At 50.8% G+C, this 23,096-nt stretch overlaps 1 protein-coding gene across 4 annotated transcripts in view; it reads left to right on the top strand.

Annotated features, from left to right (window-relative positions):
- The window catches only part of Mov10 (Mov10 RISC complex RNA helicase), a 27,283-nt gene extending 4,187 nt beyond the window's left edge, over positions 1-23,096 (top strand). For 2 of the 4 annotated variants that reach the window (XM_023701731.1, XM_004641704.2), the window contains 19 exons: positions 7,612-7,815; positions 8,062-8,294; positions 8,452-8,710; positions 11,065-11,199; positions 12,287-12,455; positions 15,138-15,292; positions 15,544-15,720; positions 15,826-15,973; positions 16,351-16,509; positions 16,716-16,819; positions 16,964-17,061; positions 17,157-17,373; positions 19,493-19,610; positions 19,818-20,009; positions 20,273-20,347; positions 21,115-21,240; positions 21,323-21,411; positions 21,688-21,809; positions 21,889-23,096. In XM_023701731.1, the coding sequence (XP_023557499.1) occupies positions 7,612-7,815; positions 8,062-8,294; positions 8,452-8,710; positions 11,065-11,199; positions 12,287-12,455; positions 15,138-15,292; positions 15,544-15,720; positions 15,826-15,973; positions 16,351-16,509; positions 16,716-16,819; positions 16,964-17,061; positions 17,157-17,373; positions 19,493-19,610; positions 19,818-20,009; positions 20,273-20,347; positions 21,115-21,240; positions 21,323-21,411; positions 21,688-21,809; positions 21,889-21,980 (2,872 nt within the window). In that variant the 3' untranslated portion in view covers positions 21,981-23,096. Of the gene's footprint in view, positions 1-5,590; positions 5,732-7,611; positions 7,816-8,061; positions 8,295-8,451; positions 8,711-11,064; positions 11,200-12,286; positions 12,456-15,137; positions 15,293-15,543; positions 15,721-15,825; positions 15,974-16,350; positions 16,510-16,715; positions 16,820-16,963; positions 17,062-17,156; positions 17,374-19,492; positions 19,611-19,817; positions 20,010-20,272; positions 20,348-21,114; positions 21,241-21,322; positions 21,412-21,687; positions 21,810-21,888 lie in introns of all 4 variants that reach the window. The other 2 variants (XM_023701730.1, XM_023701729.1) reach the window with 2 other exon arrangements.

The following is a 23,096-nucleotide window of genomic DNA, read 5'->3' as shown; positions in this document are numbered from 1 at the left end:
CTCTCCCTCTCCCCCCTCTCTCCTTCTTTTGACTTTGAGAAGCAATTTGAATAGAAACAAATATAATGAAAACTGTATGAAAGATCTGGCTCATTTAGAAGTCCATCAGTTCCCAGCCCTTTTTCTGAGACAGGCTGTCTCACTAAGTTATCAAGGCTGCTCTTTGACCTGAGAGCTTCCTGTCTCTGCCTGCTGAGTTGCTAGCTACCTTGGGGATTATAGGTGTGTGTAGCCTTTTTTTTTTTTTTGGTGGAACCGGTGATTGAACTCAGGCTCTTGTGCTTGCCAGAGAAGCACTTATTCCACTGAGCCATCTTCCCGCCCCCCCCCTTTTTTGTGTGTGAAATAGGGTCTCACCTCCCAAGCTGACCTCAGATCCTGAGCTCAAGTGATCATCTTGCCTCAGCCCCTCAAGTAGCTGGGACTCTAGGTGTGTACCACATAACTGGCTTTTTATTTAGCCATGCTGATAGAATCCAGGGCCTTACACACACCAGGCAAACAGCCAGCACCGTGTCACTGAGTGACATCCCCTGGCCCCAACATAATTATAATTATGTGTACTTGGGTTTTATGCGAAAAGAATACACTCCCTTGTAGTTACTAGAACATGCTGTAGATGGTGGCATTGACCTTGCCCTGAAGGACAGAAAATATTTGAGTACAAAGAGGAGGAGAGGCCTGTGGGTTCATCCCTATCATGAGAAATGCTTGCTAGGAAGAGAAAAATCAGAGAGGAGCAAATGGTTCTTACCCATGAATATGTCATGATGGATAGTATTAAACTCCAGGGCCACGTCAGTGTTTCTCCAGAAGACAGCAGAAGCTTTTGCCTCCCCCCAAAGGTGGGGCAATTTCTGCTTGGACTAGAGAACTTTCATGTTTAGGTGCCCTGTTAAGGATGAGAGCCGGACTCTCTCCAAAGCTACATCCTCAGCCATTTTTATTTTGAGACAGCGTCTCAGTAAGTTGCCAGGCCAAGCTGGAGCCTGTAGTGCTTCTGCCTCAGCCTCCCAGAACGTGCCAGCACTCCGGACTTGGCCAGTGTGGCTCTGCTGTTTGTTCCTTGGCTTCTGCCTCGGAAGAGCGTAGTCCAGCGGGGAATGGCGTGTGCCCAAGCAGATTCAGTGAGCAGTGCAAGTGCTGTTTCGGTGTCCGGGGTCAGATTGGCTGAACCGCTTAATGGTTGCATCTGATTTTGTTCCATTTCCCCAAATAGAACAGTATATAAAACAATGCCTTTCTCTCGGGGTGGCCTGAGGCCAGAATGAGCTCTCCCAGGCAGTTGCGTGGGCAGAGTCGGTTTTGTGGAGGAGTAAGGACAGGTGTCAGGAAACATTTCTGAGATAAAAGGATTTTTGCTTTGGGCTCAATCTTTCAGTCAACAAATACTGGCTGGGTGGCCTACTAAGAAGAAAGCAATAGTGCCAGGGGCTGGCAATCCGCAGAAAACACTGGGGAAGGTGTGGCAGTTAAGCATGAGGTGGGTTGGTTATTTTTTTTTTTTTTTTTTTGAGAACCAGGGATTTGAACTCAGACCTTTGCGCTTGCCAGACAAGCTCTTATTCTACTGAGCCATCTCCCCAGCCCCTAAGCATGAGTATTTAATTATGGTTTTAATTTTTTTTTCTTTTTTTTTCAGTACCAGGGATTGAACTCAAGACCTTGTGCTCGCCAGGCAAGCACTTATTCTACTGAGCCCTCTCCCCAGCCCTAATTTTTTTTTTTTTTTTTGCGGAACTGGGGATTGCACTTAGGCCCTTGGGTTTGCCAGGGAAGCACTTATTCCACTGAGCCATCTCCCTGGCCCCCAGCCCTAATTATTTATTTATGCATGTATTTTAGGGGCCGGGGAGATGGCTCAGCAGAATAAGCGCTTGCCTGGCAAGCACAACGACCTGAGTTCAATCCCAGGTTCTGCCAAAAAAAGAAAAAAAAGTTATGTATGTATTTATTTACTTGGTACAGGGTCCCACTACGCAGCTTGGACTCATAGTGATCCTCCTGTCTCAGCCTCCCCAGCGCTGCACAGGTGTGTGCCACCACACCCGGTTTCAGGGCCCAACAAGGCATGTGGTCCCGGGGATCAAACCCAGGTCCTTGGGCTTGTCAGGCAGGCACTTAGACCACTGAGCTACGTCCCCAGCCCCAGTATTTAGTCGCTGTCATGATGAGTGCTTATTATACAATGTCCAGCATATACTGAGAATGTAGTGGCTTCAAGCCCTGACCTAGTCTGGGAGAGAGAGATTATAGGAGCAGGACCTGAAGAATGGAAGGGAGTTTGCAGATAGAGAAAGGACAGGTAGAGAGCGTTTCAGGCCATGCTAGCAGCACTGGGAGGCTTGGGTGACCTGCCCACAGGTGCACAGAAGGAGGCAAATGCAAGCTTTTGCAGGACCTCTTGTGCTGTGGCGGTGACGCTTTGTTTTGTTATTAGTCCTAGCAGACATATGAAAGCATAGACAGTCTCAACACAGTCACCATTTTAGGAAGGGCTTTCTGGCTTCTGGCGTGGAGTAGCTTTGTGCTTGGACGTCTGTCTCCAGTTTAAAAAAAAAAAAAATACACTTTACTTTGGGGGCTAGTATCAACTAATTTCAAAAACATCATGTGCCCACAGCAACACTCATTCCCTGCCTTCTGATATTTTGTATTCTATTTCAGTTTTATAAGAATCCTGGCCTTGACTCTCCACAGCTTAGAGTTTATAAAACATGGAACTGGTAGAGTAGGTAACTGACTAGATAAAAGCTGGGAGAAAGCAGAGGGGGTTAAGAGAGAAACCTTCAGCTGGGCATGCCTGCTCGGTGGGCTGAGGCGGGGTGAGCACAGCTTTAAGGCCAGCTCCGGCTATGTGGCGAGTTCAATGCCAGCTTGGACTACATGGTGAGACTTTGTCTCATAACTAACTAAATAAATAAATGTGAAAACCTCAAGCCCACGGCAGCCTACAGTTCTTTTTCTTGGCAGAACCAGGGATTGAACTCAGGCCCTTGCACTTGCCAGGCAAGCACTTTTTCTACTGAGCCATCTCCAAGGCCCCAGCCTACAGTTCTTGAGTTTGCAGTTTCATGATTTCTTTTCTTTCTTTTTTTTTTTTTTTTTAAATATTTATTTATTTGGCACACGGCACTCAGTGCTGGAGATTGATCCTGGGTCCTTGCACTTGCCAGGCAGGCGCTTAGACCACCAAGCTACCTCCCCAGCCCCCCATGATTTCTTGAGAAGAGTTCATCAAGTCTCTTACGGAGAGATTTGCACAATTACGTAAGTTTGGGGTCAGCCATGCCCACCTAGGGGACTTAAAGGGGACCAAAAAGGGACCCAGTTAGATCTCATTAATACATGTGTACATTGTGGTTTTTGACCCTCCTTGCTGGGAGAGACACCAACGTGCAAGCTCCCTTTGTAGGGATGGGTAGAGTTCCACTGCCGATCAGAGAAAGCCCGTTAGGGACAACCCTCCCTCTCTCCCCAAAGCTGGACAAGTATACAAAGAAAGCCCACTCTGGCCCTCAAGGCAGTTGCGAGCTCTGGCTGTGTTCATGCTGCTTTTTTGAAAATGTACTACCCTTAATAAATCACTTGGCTTATAGAGCATTGTGCTTGTCACCCAGGAAAGTTGCCTGCTGACTGTTCCCTTGCTGCGAATCTTGGGGAGGACCCAAGAACCGATACAGCAGACACAAGGCAGGTCACAGCCCCCACAACCAAAGTTGCAGTAATAGAAATAAATGTTAGAGCTACTTTTATTTTTGTCTAACAGGAATGATACTCATTTTTTTTTTAGAACTTGGACTTCTTTATACTTGGGGCAGTTTTTCATACTCTTGGTCATCTGGATCTGCTTTTCAAATTGAATGTTTGTTTTCCCCTGTGTAATTGTTCTTTCTTGCTTTCTTGCTCTCTTTCCCCCTCTCTCCCTCCTTCTTCTTCTCCCTCTCTCTCTCTGTCTCCCTCTCTCTCCCTTCCCTCCCTCTGTCCCTTCCTTCCTTCCAACAGGGTCTTGCTGAATAGTAGTCCAAGCTGGTCTCAAACACACTGTCCTCCTGCCTTCACCTCTGGAGTGCTGGGCTTATGGGCATACACCACCACACCTGGCCATTACTTTTTTGTTTTAGGTTTTCAGTCTTGGTTAGGAAGTTTTCCCTAAGAGTCTAGGTAACTAGATGAGTCCAATACAAGGTTTGAGACTTTCTCAGCAATAATTTAGGGGCTGGGGATTTAGCTCAGTGGTGCAGCACTTGCCTGGCAAGCATGAGATCTTGAGTTTGAGTCCCAGTACCACCCCCTGCCAGAAAATAATCCCAATAATGTATTGTTAGTGATTTAAGAAAAATTCATTTCTTATGGCTATCACCTTTACCAGAGATAGATGAATTTGCATAGGAATCACAGACCGAATAATTTGAGAAGTGTTTCAGGACTAGCCCCCATAACAGAAGCTACACCATGTGGAAAGATTTGTCTACCTAAGGGCCCCTGCAGAGGTTTCCAGAGATACAAAGCTGCACATTAAACGTTTGTTTTCGTCTTCCCTTGAAAGCTGTAATTCCTGGCCTTTGGGGGCTACACTGTCTGCCGGCCACATTTGGTCAGAATGCCGTCCACTCATCCACAGGCGCAGCATACGTTCCCCAATTTTCAGCCCCATGGGCCCCTTTTCTCCTCGCACTGTGCTGGGAGTTTTTCAAGGTGCCTGCACTCCTGCTTTCTTTTTCTTTCTTGTTTTTTTTCTTTATTATTTTTTTGGCTGGCTGAGCCCACCCTGCCCACCGAACTGTGGTCCCCTGCGGCTGCCTGAGCTTGCCTAAGCAGGCATGTTAGACTGCTGAGCTATCTCACCAGCCCCTGCTCTCCTGCGTTCTTACAGCACAGTGAGGGATATGTAGTCGTTCTCACACTAATGACACAAAATGGGGCCCACCAGATCTCTGAGATACTAGGGTTGCTGGGGGAGCTGGCTTTTGGGGGTGTGTGAGTTTGTGTGCCAGCCTCTGGGGCTTGGGGAGTGAACGCCTAAGGAGCCCTGCAAAAGTTACTGCCGGCTGCCTGATTCCAGTCCCTGGGTCACTGGGTCCCTGCGCAGCCTTTGATCTGACACCTGGTTTTGAGACTGCCTGATTCTGTTTCTCTCCTGAGGGTTTCGTCTCTGTTGTCCTCTCCTGCCATCCCTGAGTTGGTTGTTCTCATACTGAGATCCCAGATTCTTTGACTGTAATCGCACCTGAGCCCTCTGCATATTAAGGTCCGACCTGGACTCTGGCCTGAGTTCTCAACTTCTTACTCTTGAAGCCAGAGCCGGTTCTCAGCACAGGCAGCTCCAGAGCAGCTTCTCCAGGTGTCACAGTCATCCGTGACACCTCCCCCACCCCCTATCTAAGGGACTGTCCCCTGAGCCAGCCCATAGCCCCAGCCCTCTTCCCAGCCCCTTCCTTTCCTGTGTGTTACCACATTCTGGTAGTTTAGCGTTCTGGCTGAGATCAAATCTGGCCCCTCCTCTCTCTACACTGACCTTTCAGGACTTCGTTATCTTTTAACCAGAAGGTTGCAGTGGCCTCCTTCTAACTGGTCTCCCTGCCTACAGTCTTGCCTCCAGCAAAGCCATCCTCCAATCCTGATGCCAGAGTGATCTGAAATGCAGATATGATTTTGCCACTCCCCTGCTTAAAACCCACCAACTGCAGTGCTTCTGTAACCACAGGGTAGCCTCTGAGGTGGGTTCAAAGTAAGTTGTCACTACTACCACTACTGCCACTGTTAGCACTCCCGTTGCTACTAATACAGACACTAACAATAGTAGCTAACATTTATTGAGCTTTTTCCATTACACTCCAACTGCTTTGTCATCATTTTAGAACAAATCGTAGGCGACTCAGAGTTCTCTGAATGGTACTACTCTTCACTCTCCCAGGTGAAGGAGAGGGGCAGAGTTCTAGGCAGGAGACACCGAAGAAATGTCCCCACCTTAGCTTGTGCCTTGGTGCGTGACCAGGCTCCATGAGCCTTCAGTGTTCTAGGGATAGGCTGGCGATACAGCTCAGTGGCACAGCGCTTGCCTGGCAAGCATGAGGTTGTGAGTTCGATTCCCAGTACCAAAAATGGGGGCTGGTTCTAGGGATTACTATAGTTCTTCGGGACAGAAATTTGCTTTGATGCCTTAGAAAACCGAGAGAGGGGTTGGTTGTCCACCTCTTGAATCTGCCCGTCAAGTCTGTCATGTGTGGGCGTGCCCTTGGGCTCGTGGGCACCCACAAAGGGACATGCAGGCTTGCTGACATTCAGGGAATTACTAATTGTCCAGGCTTCTAGGACTTCCGAGCCAAAACGCATGATCTGGCCCCTACCATCTCTGCTGCCTTGTGCCACTCCTCCTTTGCACTTCTCACGCTACCACCACCAAACTGTGACACTAAGGGTCACTCACCCTTACGGAGGTCTCCTGTGTGCCAAGCCCTGGGCTAAGTGCCTCACCTGGGCCTGCCAGCTACTCATGGAGGGCCAGTTGTATTCTCTCCGTGGTGTTTACTTACTTGTTGCGCTGCTGGCGATGGAGCCTGGAGTAGGTAAGCACTCTCGCGGTGAGCTGCGTCCCAAGCCCGTGCTGTCCTCATTCTATGGAGGGAGAGAGGGGTCTGCACAGTGCTAGCACGGATGGATGGGAGGCAGAGCCTGTTCTTTTTTTTTATTTTGGCAGAACTGGGGACTGAACTCAGGCCCTTGTGTTTGCCAGGCAAGGGCTTATTCTACTGAGCCATCTTCCCCAGAGCCTGTTCTTACACATCCCTCACCGCTGCTCTCCTGCAAGACACTCCCTCTCATGCCTGAAACCTGCCCCCAAGCTGGGCTTAGTGTCCCTGGGATCCCCGCAGTGACGGTGCTCCTGCCCCCAGCATGACCCCGGAATTTGGGGCCTTCCTCCAGTGCTCTTTGAGGTGGATCTGGGTCTCTTGCCTCTCGGGATCCCCGCAGCATGTAGTGCAGTGTCTGGCACCTAACAGGCCTCTGTAAGTGTTTGTGGAGTTGACTAAACTGAGTTCCACATTCTGAGCCGTGAGGTTATTTTCCTGCTGACCAGTTTTCCCTGTCTTCACTCCTAGGCACAAAGCCAGGCTATTTGATCTCGAGAAGGATTCTCTCCCCTCCTGCTTGGCTTCTTTCCACCTGCACCCTTTGACTCGGGGTGGGAACTGCTACCTGATCAGCCACCTTGCCCACACTGTGGACACCTCTGCTGTCTCTAACCTCCTCCCTTCTCCTTGCATTGGCCCCTTCCCTACTCCTCTAAAGCAACTTACTCAGTGTGCTTGTTTATACATACATTTTCTTTGTTTCGAAGTTCCCCACTACCCGCACCCATAAAACTGCTTCTCTGTGTTCCCCAAGTTCCTCTAATCATCAGCCTGTTGGCCTTTTCTCAGAAGTGCGCAGTCCACACCCCTCCCTTATATTTTGCCTTGGGAAGCCCCGTGCTCTTGCCTTAAGACATGAAACATTCCACCAGCCCCTCAGCACAGCGACCCTCTGAGGCCAGCTCCCTGCCCCCGCTACCCTGTGCCCCTCCAGTGCCTCCTGCCCTCACTTCCCAGTCTCCTCCGCTTCTGGCAGCTGTGGGACTCCCAGCCCTGGCTTCTCCTCCATGCTGTATGGAATGAAGATTGCAGATCTGGCCTACGTCAGCAAAACTCAGGTCAGGTTCTTGAGCCTTGACCGCTGGGCCGACGCGCAGTTGCCAGAAAAGCGGGAAATGAAGCTGGAGTCGGATATCAGCCAACACCACAAGTCCCTGCTAGCCACGATCTTTTATGACAGGTGTGTGTGTGTGTGTGTGTGTGTGCGTGCGTGCACGCTTCTGTGCATGTGGGGTGTGGAGGAAAACGATTAGGGGGGTATGGTAAGTGCCCCCCAGGACTGGGGGAAGAGCAGGGAACTGATCTGGGTGGGGTGATTTCCTGAGCGTAGCTGGTACCTTACCAGCCTCTCAACCTTGAAACTCCAAGGACAGCGCGCAGTCCAGGCCCTCTGTCCCTGCCACCCCTTGACTCCTGCTCTCTTCAGGGATCAGTATCTTCACGGGAAGCATGGGGTGGATGTGGAAGTTCAGGGGCCCCATGAAACCCAGGATGGGCAGCTCCTTATCCGCCTGGATTTGAACCACAAGGAGGTGCTGACCTTGAGGCTTCGGAATGGAGGAACCAAGCCTGTTACCCTCACCCACCTCTTCCCACTGTGCTGGACACCCCAGTTTGCCTTCTACAATGACCAGGAACTGCCTTGCCCCCTGGACCCCGGTGAGTGGCTTCCAAAAGAAGGACCTTTCAATGTTTGGGAACTTGCCTTGGGTGGGGCTGGAGCCTGGGACAGCACCCTGCAGCTGTCCAGGGACTCCTGCTTTGGTGTGGGGAGGTATCTGCCCCCGTCCATTCACTCAGCCTTCTCCTCCTCCAGGTGAATGCTATGAGCTCCGAGTCCACTGTAAGACCAGCTTTGTGGGCTACTTCCCGGCCACGGTACTCTGGGAGCTGCTGGGCCCCGTCGAGTTGGATTCAGAGGGAGCTGGCACTTTCTACATTGCCCGCTTCCTGGCCGCTGTGGCGCACAGCCCCCTGGCTACACAGCTGAAGCCTACAGCTCCCTTCAAGCGTGCTCAGATCTCGAGGAACTCCCTGACAACCAATCGGATAGAGGAAGGGGAGAGACCTGACCGGTAAGTATTCCTCCAGCCCCCCCAGGCTGAGCATCTCCTGCTCTCTGCTGGGCCTCAGAGACCAAGGAGAGTGGCAGATCTAAGGAGCAGATGAAAGATTTTTAAATTTTTTTAGTATTTTTACTCTGTGATGTGTGAGCAGGCAGCCCATTTATAAACACCTCTCACTGATTGATTGATTGATTGATTGATTGATTGATTGAGCTTCTGGGTTTAGAACCAGAGCTTCACCCATGCTGGGCAAGGGCTGTACTCCTGAACTCAATCCCCAGCCCTTTGGATTTTATTTTCTTTTCTTTTTTTTTTAATTTATGTATTTAGGGGACAAGGTCTCATTGTGTAGCTCAGGCTGTCGAACTCACTGTATAATCCATGCTGGCCTTGAACTTGTGGCAATCCTCCTGTGTCAGCCTCCCAAGGGGTCTTCCTGCCTCAGCCTCCTATGTAGCTGCCAATTATAGACATGTACCATTGCACCTAGTGTTTTTTTTTTTTTAATTAAATATTACAGTGTTTCTCAAGATAGAACCAGGGGCTTCATGAGTGCTAAGCGTATCTTTACCACTGAGCTGTATCACCAGCCCATTCTTTGTCTTTTTTTTTTCTTTTAACAGCATTATGGAGATAACTGACCATAAAGTTAACTTGTTTTACAAATGCAGTTCAGTAGTTTTTAATGTAATCACAAATGTGTATAACTGTCATCACAGTTTCAAAACATTTCATTATCCCAGAGAAAGACCCTTCCCCTATCAATCACCGTGTGTGCCCCACCCTCAGCCCCTGTCCCTAAGCAGCCGTTCATCATTTTTCCAGCTCCATATTTCCCTGTCCTAGACATTTTGTGTGAATAGACTCATGTATGTAAAACCTAGTACGTGTAGACAGACATCTCCTTTGGCATAGCTAGATGCTCACATTATAATAAATTTCAAAATCAAATCATGAGAGGTGGCTGGGGGCAGTACTCGGGAGGCTGAGGCAGGACAAGTACTACAAATTCAAGGCCAACCTAGGCTGCAGAATGAGACTGTTTCCAAAAACAGCAAAACCAAGCCAGGCATGGTGGTGCACGCCTGTAATCCCTGCACTTGAGAGGCTGAGGCAGGAGGATTACTACAAGTTTTAAGACCAGCCTGGGCTACAAAGCGAGCTCAAGGCCAGCCTGAGCTGCATAGTGAGACAAAAGAAGGCAAACCATGTGTCTTAGTTACCCAGTACCCAAAGACAAAATGCCCAGTACCTGAAGTTAAAGAAAGGCTCACTTAGTTCACTCGTGCTGGAGGTTTCAGTCCATAGATGGCCAGGTCCCCAGGCAGGACAGCGTAGCAGGGGGCCTCGCAGAGGAGCAAGAGCCTGCGGTGTGGTGAGTAGAAGGCAGCAGGCAGTGAGCCAGTCTTCCTTTCCCCTCCCTATCCCCCCCAGGCTGTGAGGCTGTTGATTTCTGTTATCCACACCCAGAGTGTTGCTTTTTTTTTTTTTGTGGAACTGGGGATTGAGTTTATTGAACTCAGGCTCTTGCGCTTGCCAGGCAAGCACTTATTCTACTGAGCTGTCTCCGTGGCCCCTGAACTCCTTTCCTTACACACCCTTAACCCCTGTTTGGCTCACACACCCATGGTGCAGCCATCTCTCAAGAGCGCCACCTAGGAGCTCAGGGGAGACATCTAGGTAAAAGCCATAGCAGCACGCAATCAGACCTTCACAGACCGGCATGCTCTTTTTGTTAACAATGCATATGAATAAAAAATACAAATTGAATTGGGATTGGTGGCAGACACCTGTAATCTCAGGCAGAGGCAGGAGGATCTCCAAGAGTTGGTGACCAGGCTGGGCTGCATAGTGAGTTCAAGGGCAGCCTGAAATCCTGTCCCAAACTTGGAAGGCTATATATCAAAAAGTTAACAGTTGTCTCTGATGATAAGAACATAAATACTTATTTATAAACTATTTTTATTTATTTAATATAATGTGGTTTTATATCATTAAATATATATTTACTGTGTATTAATATACTTAATATATTATTAAATACATTTTAATTGATTAAATGTTAAATATTATATATATATATATTATATATACATTTAATATAACTTCACTTTGCCTTGTAGTGAACACGTATTTCCTATAGAATACCTTTGAACACTGCCAAGTAGCAGGCTTCCTGCAAACAGTAATGACCCAGGCTTGGCAGCAGACGCTGTTTGAGCTGCTGCGCTCCACACCCATAGAGGAGGCTGTCTGCCACCTCGCAGACCTGTTGTAGGCCACCAATGATCCTGCCCCAGCGTCAGGCCCAATCCGAGTGGACAGGTTTCCGTGACTGAGACTGTGTTTCCTCTCCTGCCCAGGGGTAAGGAGTACGACCTGGACCTAAGCCTGCCGCTGGGGACCTACCCCCCACCGCACCGCCTCCGGCTGCTGCTCCCCGACCTTCTGCAGAGAGCAGATGCTGTCACTGCCCCCAAGGCAGTTGCTGAGATCAAGTACATGCCACCCCCAGACCCCACACCCCTCCCTGTCCCCTCGTTGCCTCTGTTTCTGTCCTCAGCCTCCCAGGCGCTGTTCCTTCATTCTCTCCTGCACTGTGTGCTAGGTACAGTTTGAGGTGGACCCATGCAGCAAGGTTCTTGCCTATTCCGGGAGGACAGGGATTCATGCACGTAAAATCTCGCTCTCCTTCTACCCACCTACCTTCTCTTTCCCTGTCTGTTCTTCTGTCCTCTTTCTCTGCTCTCTTTGTCTCTTTCTCCCTCCCTCCCTACCCTATCCTCCCATTTCCTTCTGCACTGCTAGGTATCAAACCTAGGACCTTGCACATTCTAGGCAAGTGCTATACTCTATAATTTCTTTTTTTTTTTTTTTTTTTTTTTTGTGGAACCGGGGATGGAACTCAGACCCTTGTGCTTGCCAAGCAAGCCCTTATTCTACTGAGCCATCTCCCCGTTTTTTTTGCAGAACCAGGGATTGAACTCAGGCCCTTATGCTTGCCAGGGAAGCGCTTATTCCACTGAGCCACCTCCCTGGCCTCTCCCTCTATAATTTCTTAAGCACTTGTCATTTCATGTAGTGATGAGTGCTATGAAGAACTAAACAAATGCTAAATTAAAACTAAAGCAGAGTAAGGGGCTGAGTTTACTGGTTTGTTTTTTGGTTTTTGTTTTTTTGCGGAACCGGGGATTGAACTCAGGCTCTTGCACTTGCTAGGCAAGCGCTTATTCTACTGAGCCATCTCCCTGGCCCCTGAGTTTACTGTTTTGTAGAGGCCAATTAGTTCTAGCCTGTCTGAGGAGGGGACCTCTGAACAGAAACAATTTGCGTTAGGTGAGGGTGTAGATGGTAGGAGGGAGCATGTCAAGTCACTGCTCAGGTGGGGGCGGGGTATACAAGGAAGCAGGAGCCAGAGCTTCCTTCCTTGAGGCCTCTTCTCTACTTGCCTGATCTTCCCTGTGTCCTTCATGCCCTTGTAGTTCCAAGGCTTCCCAGGGGAAAGGGGTCGCTCCCAGGCATAGGGGTTGCCTGAGCCAGCCTCTTCCTGCCCCACCCACCCCACTCCCCAACCATCACTGCTAGAGCCAAGCTGGAGACAAGCCTGAAGTGGAAGAACTATGAGATGAAGTTCCGGCTGCTGCTACACCTGGAGGAGCTGCAGATGGAGCATGATATCCGGCACTATGACCTGGAGTCTGTGCCCATGACCTGGGACCCGGTTGCCTGGAACCCCAGGCTGCTCACACTGCAGGTCAGGGCTCGGATTGGGGGTGGGGGTGGGGCTCCAGTCAGCCAGCCTAGCAGACCAGCAGGACACTTGCTCATTGTAGGGCAAGCCTAGAAAAACATGAAGTGGGTCCTGTCCCAGAGGGTTCAACAAGGAATGTGCATCTTGTGCCCCAAAAGAGGTGGCAGAGGAGGAGCATGGGGTTTTTATCCAGGCCTGGCTACCTATGGTTCTGTGGCCCTGGTCAGTCTCTTAACTGTTCATCCCACCCCTACCCCCAGACTGCTAGTTGAGTCTAGGGCCTTCACACTCAGTTACTGATAGCTCAGCAGCACAGTGCCTGCCTGGCAAACACAAGATCCTGAGTTCAATTCCCAGTACAAAAAAAAAAAAAATTGACCAATTAGGATTTAGCTCAGTGATACAACACCTGCCTGGCAAGTGTGAGATTGTGAGTTTGGGCACCAAGAAAAAAGGAAACTGGATCTTACTAAGTTGCTAAGTTTCCCAAGCTGGGTTCAAGGTTAGCGATCTTCCTGCCTCAGCCTCTCAGAATGCCGTATTACAAGATGTGCTACCACACCCAATCAGACTGTTTTTCTGCCCCTTATTTGAATAGAACAGAGGTGAAAGTATAATTCTTTTCTTTTCTTGGGGGTAACATTCACTTTATTTTTTCTGTACTTTTAGGGAAGGGTCTACAGGGTGTTCAGGGTCTCACTACTAGATTGGACTCATAGTGATTCTCCTGTTTACAGCCTCCCAAGTGCTGGGATTATAGGCACGTGCCACCATACCCAGTCTCAATCGCTGTCTCAGTGTGCCCAGGGGCAGGGTCAGCACGGCAGGCCTGGGAATCAAACCCCTGACCCCTGTGCCTGCTTGCAGGCACTTTAATCTGCTGAGCTATTTGGCTGGCCTGGAAGTGTAATTCTTTTTTTTTTTTTTTTTTTATGAGCAGAATATATTTATTGAGAGAAAGAAAGCTCCTGTCCTGACAGGGACAGGAGGGGGGCCCAAGCGGGTAGTTCCCTGGGAAACTGTCTCTTCCAGGGACTTTTATAGTGTAAAACCATGTGAGGCTAAGATAGAGAGAATGGGAACTCGCTTAGGTGGGCAGGTGGGACAAAACTATGGTCAACCAATGGGATTACATATGGGACAGGGTCTTTTCCTGTTGGGGGTTGGAATGCGGGATAGGGTCTCTTTTCTATTGGAGGTTGGGCTAGTGACTCACTTGGGTCTTTCCAGGTGATGGATACCTATTTAGAATATCAATCCCAGGTGCTACTCATTTAGCATTTGTTTGACCTTTAGGTCTGGTTCACAGCAGGAGCATCCGCCCCTCCCACAGTTGTAAGGCATCTCATTTCTGTGCTGTCTCCTTCTAGGGCCTTGCCCTGTCTGACTGCCTATTAACATTTTTATCTAATTTGGCTACCTATAACATTCCCCCCTCTGAAGATGTAACCTGAACTGCCGTTGGGGAAATATGGGCGATGACCGCTGTGGCTTCTTTACGCTGAAATGGGTCGTACTTGTTGACCAGCAGGCGGATATATTCTTTAGAGGTTTTATCTAAAGGCCCTCCATAAACAAGGCATTTTCCTCATTTTCCTCTTGGGTAGACATATAGCTTTGAGTCTCCGTCCAGTGATCTCAGTGGGAAACTCCAAAATGATACAGGGAGAAAAACTGGTCTCGGGGGGTGACCTCCAGACCATATAGGGAACCTCCAAATGACAGAGAAAAATTATCTCTGGACCTGACATGCCCAAGTTCGTGTTCTCTAAAACCGAAGAATGAATTTTAGGAACAAAAGGAGGTTCTGAGCAGAATATATTTATTGAGAGAAAGAAAGCTCCTGTCCAGACAGAGGGATAGGAGGGGTACCCGAGCAGGTAGTTCCCCCAGAAGTGTAATTCTTAAGAGCCCATTTATGCTCTCAGATTTTTTAACGTGTGCTCATATGCCCAGAATTAACCGCAAGAAGATACTTCTGCACACAAGTACAGGTAGGAAGGGAAAAAAGAAGAGCAATCAAGGAAAGATACCACAGGAAGCGAGGTTTCTTTTGCTTTTTTTATTTTTTTAGGAAGTTAGATTTGAGCAAGATTTTATTTTATTTTATTTTTTTTTTTTTTGGGCTGGGGAGATGGCTCAGTGGAATAAACACTTCCCTGGCAAGTGCAAGGGCCTGAGTTCAATCCCTGGTTCCGCAAAACAAAACAAAACAAAACAAAAAGAACACGGCTTTGATTATTTTATTTTTTTTCTTAAACATTTATTGTGTGTGTGTGTGTGTGTGTGTGTGTGTGTGTGTGTGTATGGCCAGCTCAGCCCACCAGGGGGTGGGGCTGGCTGGCATGTGGTGCTGGGGGATTGAACCGCAGTCCCTGTGCTTTGCTCAGCCTGTTCTTAAGTAGGTGCTTTAGACCACTGAGCCATCTCTCCAGCCCATTGAGCAAGATTTTAAGTCAGAGCAGGGACTGAAGTGGCCATGAGGGCAGCTGGATCAGCCCCTCTGAGCAGCTTAGGAAGTTATTGCCTCCTTCCTCTTTCTTAACTCTAGCCCTATTTGGGGGAGAGAAAGAAGGGTGCAAGGAGACATAATACCCCCGCATCTTGAGTTGGACGGCCAGAACCTCGGGTCTTCAGGGGTCTGGAGAACTTGGCGTAAGAGCTGCCCATGTTCACACCCTGCAGGTTCCTGGCGTGGCTGAGAGCCGTCCCTCAGTGCTACGGGGTGATCACCTGTTCGCCCTTTTGTCCTCTGAAGCACACCGGAAGAACCCTGTCACCTACAAGGGCTTTGTGCACAAGGTGGAGTTGGACAGTGTCAAGTTGAGCTTCCCCACAAGGTAGGGCTGGGGGAGCCCTCAGCTGTCTGAGACCAGGGGAATGGAAGTGTTTCTTCTGTAGACAAGCGACACCCAGGCACAGAGCAGGAAGCTTTTCTTCAGGGCACGCTGGGCTGTGGGAGCAGCTTTCCTCCTAAAGAGCTTTGTGCAGAGGGTTGGAAACAGGTGGAGAGGTGGGAGCGGGTGGCACCCTGGCTTTTTGTTGCCCACACACCTAACTGGAAGGTCCCCAACTCTCCCCCTGCCCAAAGCCTCCTGAACCGCTTTGTGGATGGGCTGACCTTCAAGGTGAACTTCACCTTCAACCGCCAGCCTCTGCGAGCCCAGCACCGAGCCCTGGAGCTGACAGGGCGCTGGCCACTGGGGCCCCTGCTCTTTCCTGTGGCCTCTCGTGGGGTTGCTCTGCTGCCCTCTGATGTGAAGCTCAAGTGAGACTGGCAGGGGGTTTGGGGCTCCTGGGTGTGGACAGGGGAGGGAGGAACCAAAGCCTCTGGGACGCAGGGTGGAGTTTGGATGCCTGGCCCCTCTGTTAGGCTGTTCGACCGGAGTCTGGAGTCGAACCCAGAGCAGCTGCAGGCCATGAAGCACATCGTTATGGGCACCACCCGTCCAGCCCCCTACATCATCTTTGGGCCTCCGGGCACTGGCAAGACTGTCACCTTAGTGGAGGCCATTAAGCAGGTGAGACCTGAGCGTAAGCCCGGCCCCTACATGCTGACTTCCCAGCGCTGAGCACTTCTGGAGGTTCTGATGCCTTACAGGTCCCTGAGTGTTCCCACTTCTGAGCAGCCATTAAATCAGGAAGTGACCAGTTAGGGTCTGTGTAGCTGCTGAGCACAGTTGTGCAGGTTGAACACTGACTCCTGGAGTCACCACTTATTTTAGTCACCATAGACCTGTATTTTTACTGCAGCAGTTACCCAGCAGGGGTGGGGAATCAGAGTGGCCTTTTATGTCCCTACCTGCATCCGTTGTGGGTGGCAAGTGCTGCACGGACCTCGCTGAGTCACCATGCAGTCAGGAAACTGCTTCCCACACCATACTTCTCTGTACCTCAGGTGGTGAAGCACCTGCCCAAAGCCCACATCCTGGCCTGTGCTCCATCCAACTCGGGTGCTGACCTCCTCTGCCAGCGGATCCGCATCCACCTGCCCAACTCCATCTACCGCCTCCTGGCCCCCAGCAGGGACATCCGCATGGTGCCTGAGGACATTAAGGTACCAAGGGACATGCACAAGTGGGTAGACCCAGGCTGGGAAACTGGGAAACCGTTACTTGTTTTGTGACCCCAGGGGGTCTAGGCCCCCTCTGGGTCTGTCTTCTTGGCTATAAAGCATAAAGTATTTGTGGTGGCTCAGAGCCAGAGCAAGGGTAAGAATGGGTACAGCTACACTGATGCCTCTTGTCCCTTCACAATCCACAGCCCTGCTGTAACTGGGACTCCGAGAAGGGGGAGTATATATTTCCTGCCAAGAAGCAGCTGCAGGAATATCGAGTCTTAATTACCACCCTCATCACTGCCAGCAGGTGGGGAGTGTGGGCATATCTGATTGTGAGTATAGGTAAAGGGGTGTGGGCTGGAGAGATGGGGAGAAGGGTCCTGGGCCAGAGTTGAGGGACCCGCATGGGAAAGTATTCAGGTTAGCTGTTGCCTGGCCTGCTGCCTCACAGGTTGGTGTCGGCCGAGTTTCCCATTGATCACTTCACACACATCTTCATTGATGAGGCTGGTCACTGCATGGAGCCTGAGAGTCTGGTGGCCATATCAGGTGAGAAGCTCAAGACGGGTCCAGGCACACCTCCCTCCTGAGGCCTGGGAGGTCCCACTACTCACCTTCTCCCCCATACCACCCTTGCCTCCCAGGACTGATGGAAGTCAAGGAGACCGGCAACCCGGGAGGACAGTTGGTGCTGGCAGGAGATCCTCGGCAGCTGGGTCCTGTGCTGCGTTCTCCACTGACCCAGAAGCACGGGCTTGGATACTCACTGCTGGAGCGGCTGCTCACCTACAACACCCTGTACAAGAAGGGCCCCGCTGGCTATAACCCCCAGTTCATAACCAAGCTGTTGCGCAACTACAGGTACTGCCGTCCCCCCACTTCCACTGCTGCCCAGACCTTCACAGCCTGGGTGGCCCTGGCTGTAGGCTCTGCTCTTCATGCCTGTGCTCAAAGGGTGTGGTGTGGAAAGGCTACCCAGTGGAAGGTCAGAGGACTCCTTCCTGGCCCCATCTCTGCTGCCAGTCTGTGAGACTTGGCAAGTACTTTAGTGCTTGGGCTCATTTATTTGGCTTTCTGTACGTTGAGGGTGTTGGATACTCGGATGTGTCTGGATGGGCCTCAAATGAGGTTTCCAGGGGCCGGGGAGATAGCTCAGTAGAATAAGCGCTTGCCTGGCAAGCACAAGGGCCTGAGTTCAATCCCTAGTTACACACACACACACACACACACACAAATAAAAAGTCAAATGAAGTTTCCAGGCAATCCAAAGAAAAAGAAAAATAAGGGGATTAGGTGTTGTTTTTAGACAGGGTCTCTCCATGTACCCAGACCAGCTTAAACTTCTGGGCTCCAGTGATCTTCGAATCCCAGCCATGCAGGTACCTGAGACTGCAGGGTGTGTCCTGCCTCATAAACTTCTTTTAGTAGATGAGTCAGACACCAGGAATCCTTAGATGAGTATCAGGCTACCACTAAGAATTCAGTGTCAGTTATTATGTCATTGCTTCTTTTTGGATCTTTTGTGTTTTTAAGATAGGTCTTCACTTTGTAGCCCAAGTTGGCCTTGAACTCACAGTGAGCCTCCTGCCTCAGTCTTCCAAGTGCTGAACTCACAGCCTCCTGCCTCAGCCTCCCAACTGCTGAGATTACAGGCTACAGGCGTGCGCCCAGCAACATCTTTTGTGTTTGGCATAACAAATAATAGCAGTAGATACGATGTTGATAATTTGCTTTTGTACTGTCCTAAGAATGAGTTCTTCATTTCTTGGTTTTTAGAAGTAATTTGCAACCAGGTCTGACGGCTCACAAATGATTCCAGCACATGGGACGCTAGGCAGGAAGCTGTAGTGTTTGAGGGCAGCCTGGGCTACATTTTGGCACATTCAAGACCAGTCCATGGGGTCGTGGAGATGGCTCAGTGGAATAAGCACTTCCCTAGCAAGTGGAAGGGCCTGAGTTCAACCCCCAGTTCCGCCAAAAAAAAAAAAAGACCAGTCCAGACTACATAGCAACACTTTGTCTCAAAAACAAAAAGCCAGGCATGGTGGTGCATGCCTATTGTCCCAGTGCTCAGGAAGCTAAGATAGGAGTTTGGCCCTCAAGTTCAAAGCCAAATGGAATACACAGTGTGAGGTCAAGGCCCACCTGAACTTCAATCCCTGGGCCAGACAGGCAATTGAGACTGGGCCTGGTGGCGCACACCTGTAATCCCAGCTCTTGGGAGGCTGTAAACAGGCGGATCACTAGGAGTAGGATCTAGTAGTGAGACACTGAACATCCTGTAGACCCTTCCCTAAAATACAAAAAATTAAAAACTTTAAAAAAAAAAAAGGCAAGAGGATCACATGTTCAAGTCCAACCTGAGCAATTCAGTCAAACTGTCTCAAAAATTTTTACAAAGGGTGGGGCAGCCTGGGTGTGATGGCACATTGCTCTAATCCCAGCACTCTGGAGGCTGAGGCAAGAGGCTTGCTGCAAGTTAGAGGCCAACAAAGCAAGTTCAAGCCCAGTGTGAGGGCTCAGAGCTCAATCCCTAGTGCCACAAATATAAGCCAGAAGGTAATTTGGCTAGGGCCAGGGAGATAGCTCAGTGGTCTAAGTTCCCGCCTGAAGCACTAGGACCTGGGTTGGATCCCCCGACCACATGCTGAGCCAGTCCCACACAGAGCCAGCCACTGAAACCAGGTGTGGTGGCACACACCTGTAATCCCATGCTGAGACAGGAGGATCACTACTGTCTGAGCTGCGTAGTGAGGCCCTGTATCAAATAAGTAAATTTTTAAAATTAATTTGGTTGGCCCATGAACTCCAGCTTTGTAGAAGCACATTTGATTCTGCTCTCTGGTTGCAGAGCTCGGCACTGGCTGGCGTGGCTACCCTTCATGGAGCCAGAGCCAGGACAGTGTATGGCTCCAGGCAGGGTTTTCAGGCAGAAAGCAGTAACTCTGTGCTTTGTCTTGCTCTTCCTCCTGCCTTGCAGGTCACACCCTACCATCCTGGACATTCCTAACCAACTCTACTATGATGGCGAGCTGCAGGCATGTGCAGACGTGGTGGACCGAGAAAGATTCTGCCGCTGGGAAGGTCTGCCTCAAAAGGTAAGGCTGAGCCCTGAGGCTAGGCTCCGGCCTCGGCCCTGAATCCCAGCTTCTCTCCTCACTGAATGTTCAGGGTGGGAGGAAGCTGAGGGGATGCTGTAGGTCCCTTTCCTTGTCTTGCTGGTCTAAGCCTTATTTCCAGGAAGGGTTTGGAGGTGGCGCAGGTAAGGACATTTGGCTGAGCTTTTCCTCTGACCCCATGTCCAGGGGTTTCCCATCATCTTTCATGGCGTAATGGGCAAAGACGAGCGTGAGGGCAACAGCCCCTCCTTCTTCAACCCTGAAGAAGCAGCTACAGTGACTTCCTACCTGAAGCTGCTCCTGGCCCCTTCCTCCAAGAAGGGCAAAGCCCGCCTGAGCCCTCGAAGTGTGGGCGTCATCTCCCCATACCGGAAGCAGGTCAGGCCTTCAGTTCCCAGCTAGTGTGGGACCCCCTTCCTAGGGTGGTGCCTCCCTCATAACCACATAATGAGACCCGAGAGGTGGGCAGAGCAGAGCAGAGCTCCAGGACCCTTGGCTTGTGCTGGCCCCGTATCGCAAAAGGTGTGGCAAGATCAAGGCGGTCCCTTTCCTCTTTGCCCCTCCTTTCCCTTATCTCTTGCCTTATTCCCTCTTGCCTTGGGGTGATGGCTCTAGAGAAAGACACCTTTCCCTTCCTCCAGGTGGAAAAGATCCGTTATTGCATCACTAAACTGGACAAGGAGCTCCGGGGACTGGATGACATCAAGGACTTGAAGGTGACCCACTGCTCCACATTCACCACCTGCCTTCTGTATACCCCTCTCCTCCCCACTTCCAGAGACTTCAGCCTCTGTGCAGCTGCTCCAGTCTGGCCCATGTCCCTGTCACATCCCTGCTTCCTTGGGACAGAACTGGGTCTCTCCCCAAGCCCCTCAGTCCTGGAGGTCACAACTTGTACGCCTGGAATGAGGTCAGAATGGGGTCGGAAGCCTGTGTCTGACAGGGACCTGCATCACAGTGTTCTTGTGATTCCCTGAGGGTGAAGCCCAAGCTCCCTGGTCTCCACCTGTCCTACAATGTCGCCCCCCAACCCTGCATTAGCTGGCTACTTTCTCTCCCTCAGGTGAGGGTTTGCAACACTGGATGCTACTAAAAAACCACCTGGATTGCTTTTAATACTGCCAGAGCCAGGGCCCCACCCAGCCAGTTAACATGGCTCTTAGGGCAGAGCCAGGGCACTGGTATTTTTTTACAGCTCCTCCAGTGATTCAGATTTGCAGCCAGGGTTGCAAGCTTGTACGATTTAGAGGCCTCTGCCTCAGAAATCTGATCCGGAGGTCTGCATTAGGGCTCAGAGCTGTATAGTCTTTACACATTTCCTAAGTGTGTGAGTTACTGTGTTCCCACACCCATGAGTGGCTTCATTCTTGAGCTTCCATTCGCTGTCTCCAGCTGCAGAGGAGTTCCTCAGTACCCTCGCAGCGCACGTTCCCAGGGCCACACTTGTTCCTGTGCTTCCTTCCCTTGTTCCCATCTGCTCTAGGTGGGCTCTGTGGAAGAATTCCAAGGCCAAGAACGCAGCATCATCCTCATCTCCACCGTGCGGAGCAGCCAGAGCTTTGTGCAGCTGGATCTGGACTTTAACCTGGGTTTCCTTAAGAACCCCAAGGTCTGAGAGCTTATGGGTGGCAGGAATTCTTCCTTCTGTCCTCAGGCCTTTCTCTTCTGTGACCCTGCCTTCTTTCTTCCAGAGGTTCAACGTGGCTGTGACCCGGGCCAAAGCCTTGCTCATTGTAGTGGGCAACCCCCTTCTGCTGGGCCATGACCCTGACTGGAAAGTGTGAGCCTTCCCACCCCCAAAACCACAGAACACCCCCAGAATCTTAAGCCCCCACCTAGAACAAGTGCAGCTTTATTAAGCAGCTGCGTATGGGGTGGCTGACCCTTACCCAGGTCCCTCTACCATACTCCCACCCGATACGAGAGTGACTGACATTGGGATAGAACCACCATGGCTCAGAGGTGGTAGGACTGGGGCTGGGCCTCCAGGTCCACTACTACCACCTCTGCCAGGCCTGCTCAGCTCCAAGTGTGCCGATGCCTTTGTACCCCACAGATTCCTGGAGTTCTGTAAGGAAAATGGGGGATACACTGGGTGCCCTTTTCCTGCCAAACTGGACCAGCAGCAGGGACAGAATTTACTCCAAAGTCTGAGCAAGCTCAGCTCTTCTACCTCAGGTATAGCTGGGCAGGGAAGTGATAGGTAGGGATGGTGCCAGGAGGCAAGCAGAAGACAAAGCATACTTCTCTCCTCCAGGGGCTTGTGGTGGAGACTGCTTCCCCCAGGAGCAGGCCAGTGAAGGGTGCCTGTCTCTGCAAGTGGAGCCAGAATGGAGGAATGAGCTCTGAGGACACAGCCGCCCACCCTCTCACACCGTCCGAGCCTTAACCCTCTGCTACCTGACCCTGAACCACAACCCAGTTTAACTGGCCCTCCAAAGGACAGAAGGCTGGGGCAGAGTTTACAACCAAGCCATTCATTCCACCCTTTCTCCTGCTGTGGAGAATCAAGCTGCTAACAGTTGGGGGAGGGGAGAAGAAAAACTGAAAAAAAAAAAAAATCTTGTTCTATACAAAAGCCTCCAGCTCATCGCTTGGCCCCAGCTTCCTGCACACCCAAACTGACCTTGTAGGAGGGTAAGACCGTCACGCCCAGCCCAAGGCCACACCCCCTCATGAAGTACAGAGGAGGAAACCCAGTGGGCTGGAGAGCCACCCACAGGTTTCTAAGTTTAGCCCCTGCTACAGACCACTCCCCTCACCCGCCTCCTAGGCCTGGAGCCAGGCATGACCTCATGCTTAGCTTCGAGACACCACCCTACCACTGTACCCTGCCCCTACAGAATGGGGGACCAGTCTGGCAAAAATTTGGGAATGATGAGACCCTAGGCTTGCAGCCAAGATGGGGACCAGGAAGGAAAGACATGTTGGAACCTGCAACTTTTATTCATGCCCCCAGCCAAGTAAAATCACAAAGGCCCCTACCCTAGACCTGCTCCTGGGAGCCAGAAGTATATAAAGTGCTGGTGTGTGACTATTCTCAGGAAGGCCAAAGGGAGCAGGGGCCCCACCCCTAGACCAAAGCAGCAGGGCCTCTGTTGAAGGACAGGGCACTGGCCTGGTTCCCTGAGGGTCAAAGGAAAGGTGGGGCCATCACCACCTCGGGGCTGGGAGACTCTGCAGTCCTGGGCAGGAGGGAGCTAAAAAGAGTGCCCTCGGCACAAGTCCTAAGGGTGCAATTCGGGTTGGGGCAACACCTTTGTGAGGGGGGCAGGTCAGCGAAGTGAGGGGATCTCAGAGAATAGGGCAGCCCCTCCGGCGCTTATTCTTGCGGACCTGGAGGCCGGCACGCGTAGCCATCTCAAATACCTCCCGAACACCCTCCTTAGTCTTGGCTGAGCATTCAAGGTAGCCAAAAGCACTGATCCGATTTGCCATGTCCCGGCCTTCCTCAGAACGAACAGG

Source organism: Octodon degus, unplaced genomic scaffold (genome assembly GCF_000260255.1).
Source record: "Octodon degus isolate 3935 unplaced genomic scaffold, OctDeg1.0 scaffold00140, whole genome shotgun sequence".
Classification (NCBI taxonomy): Eukaryota; Metazoa; Chordata; class Mammalia; order Rodentia; family Octodontidae; genus Octodon; species Octodon degus.
This window is presented reverse-complemented; position numbering and strand designations above follow the sequence as displayed.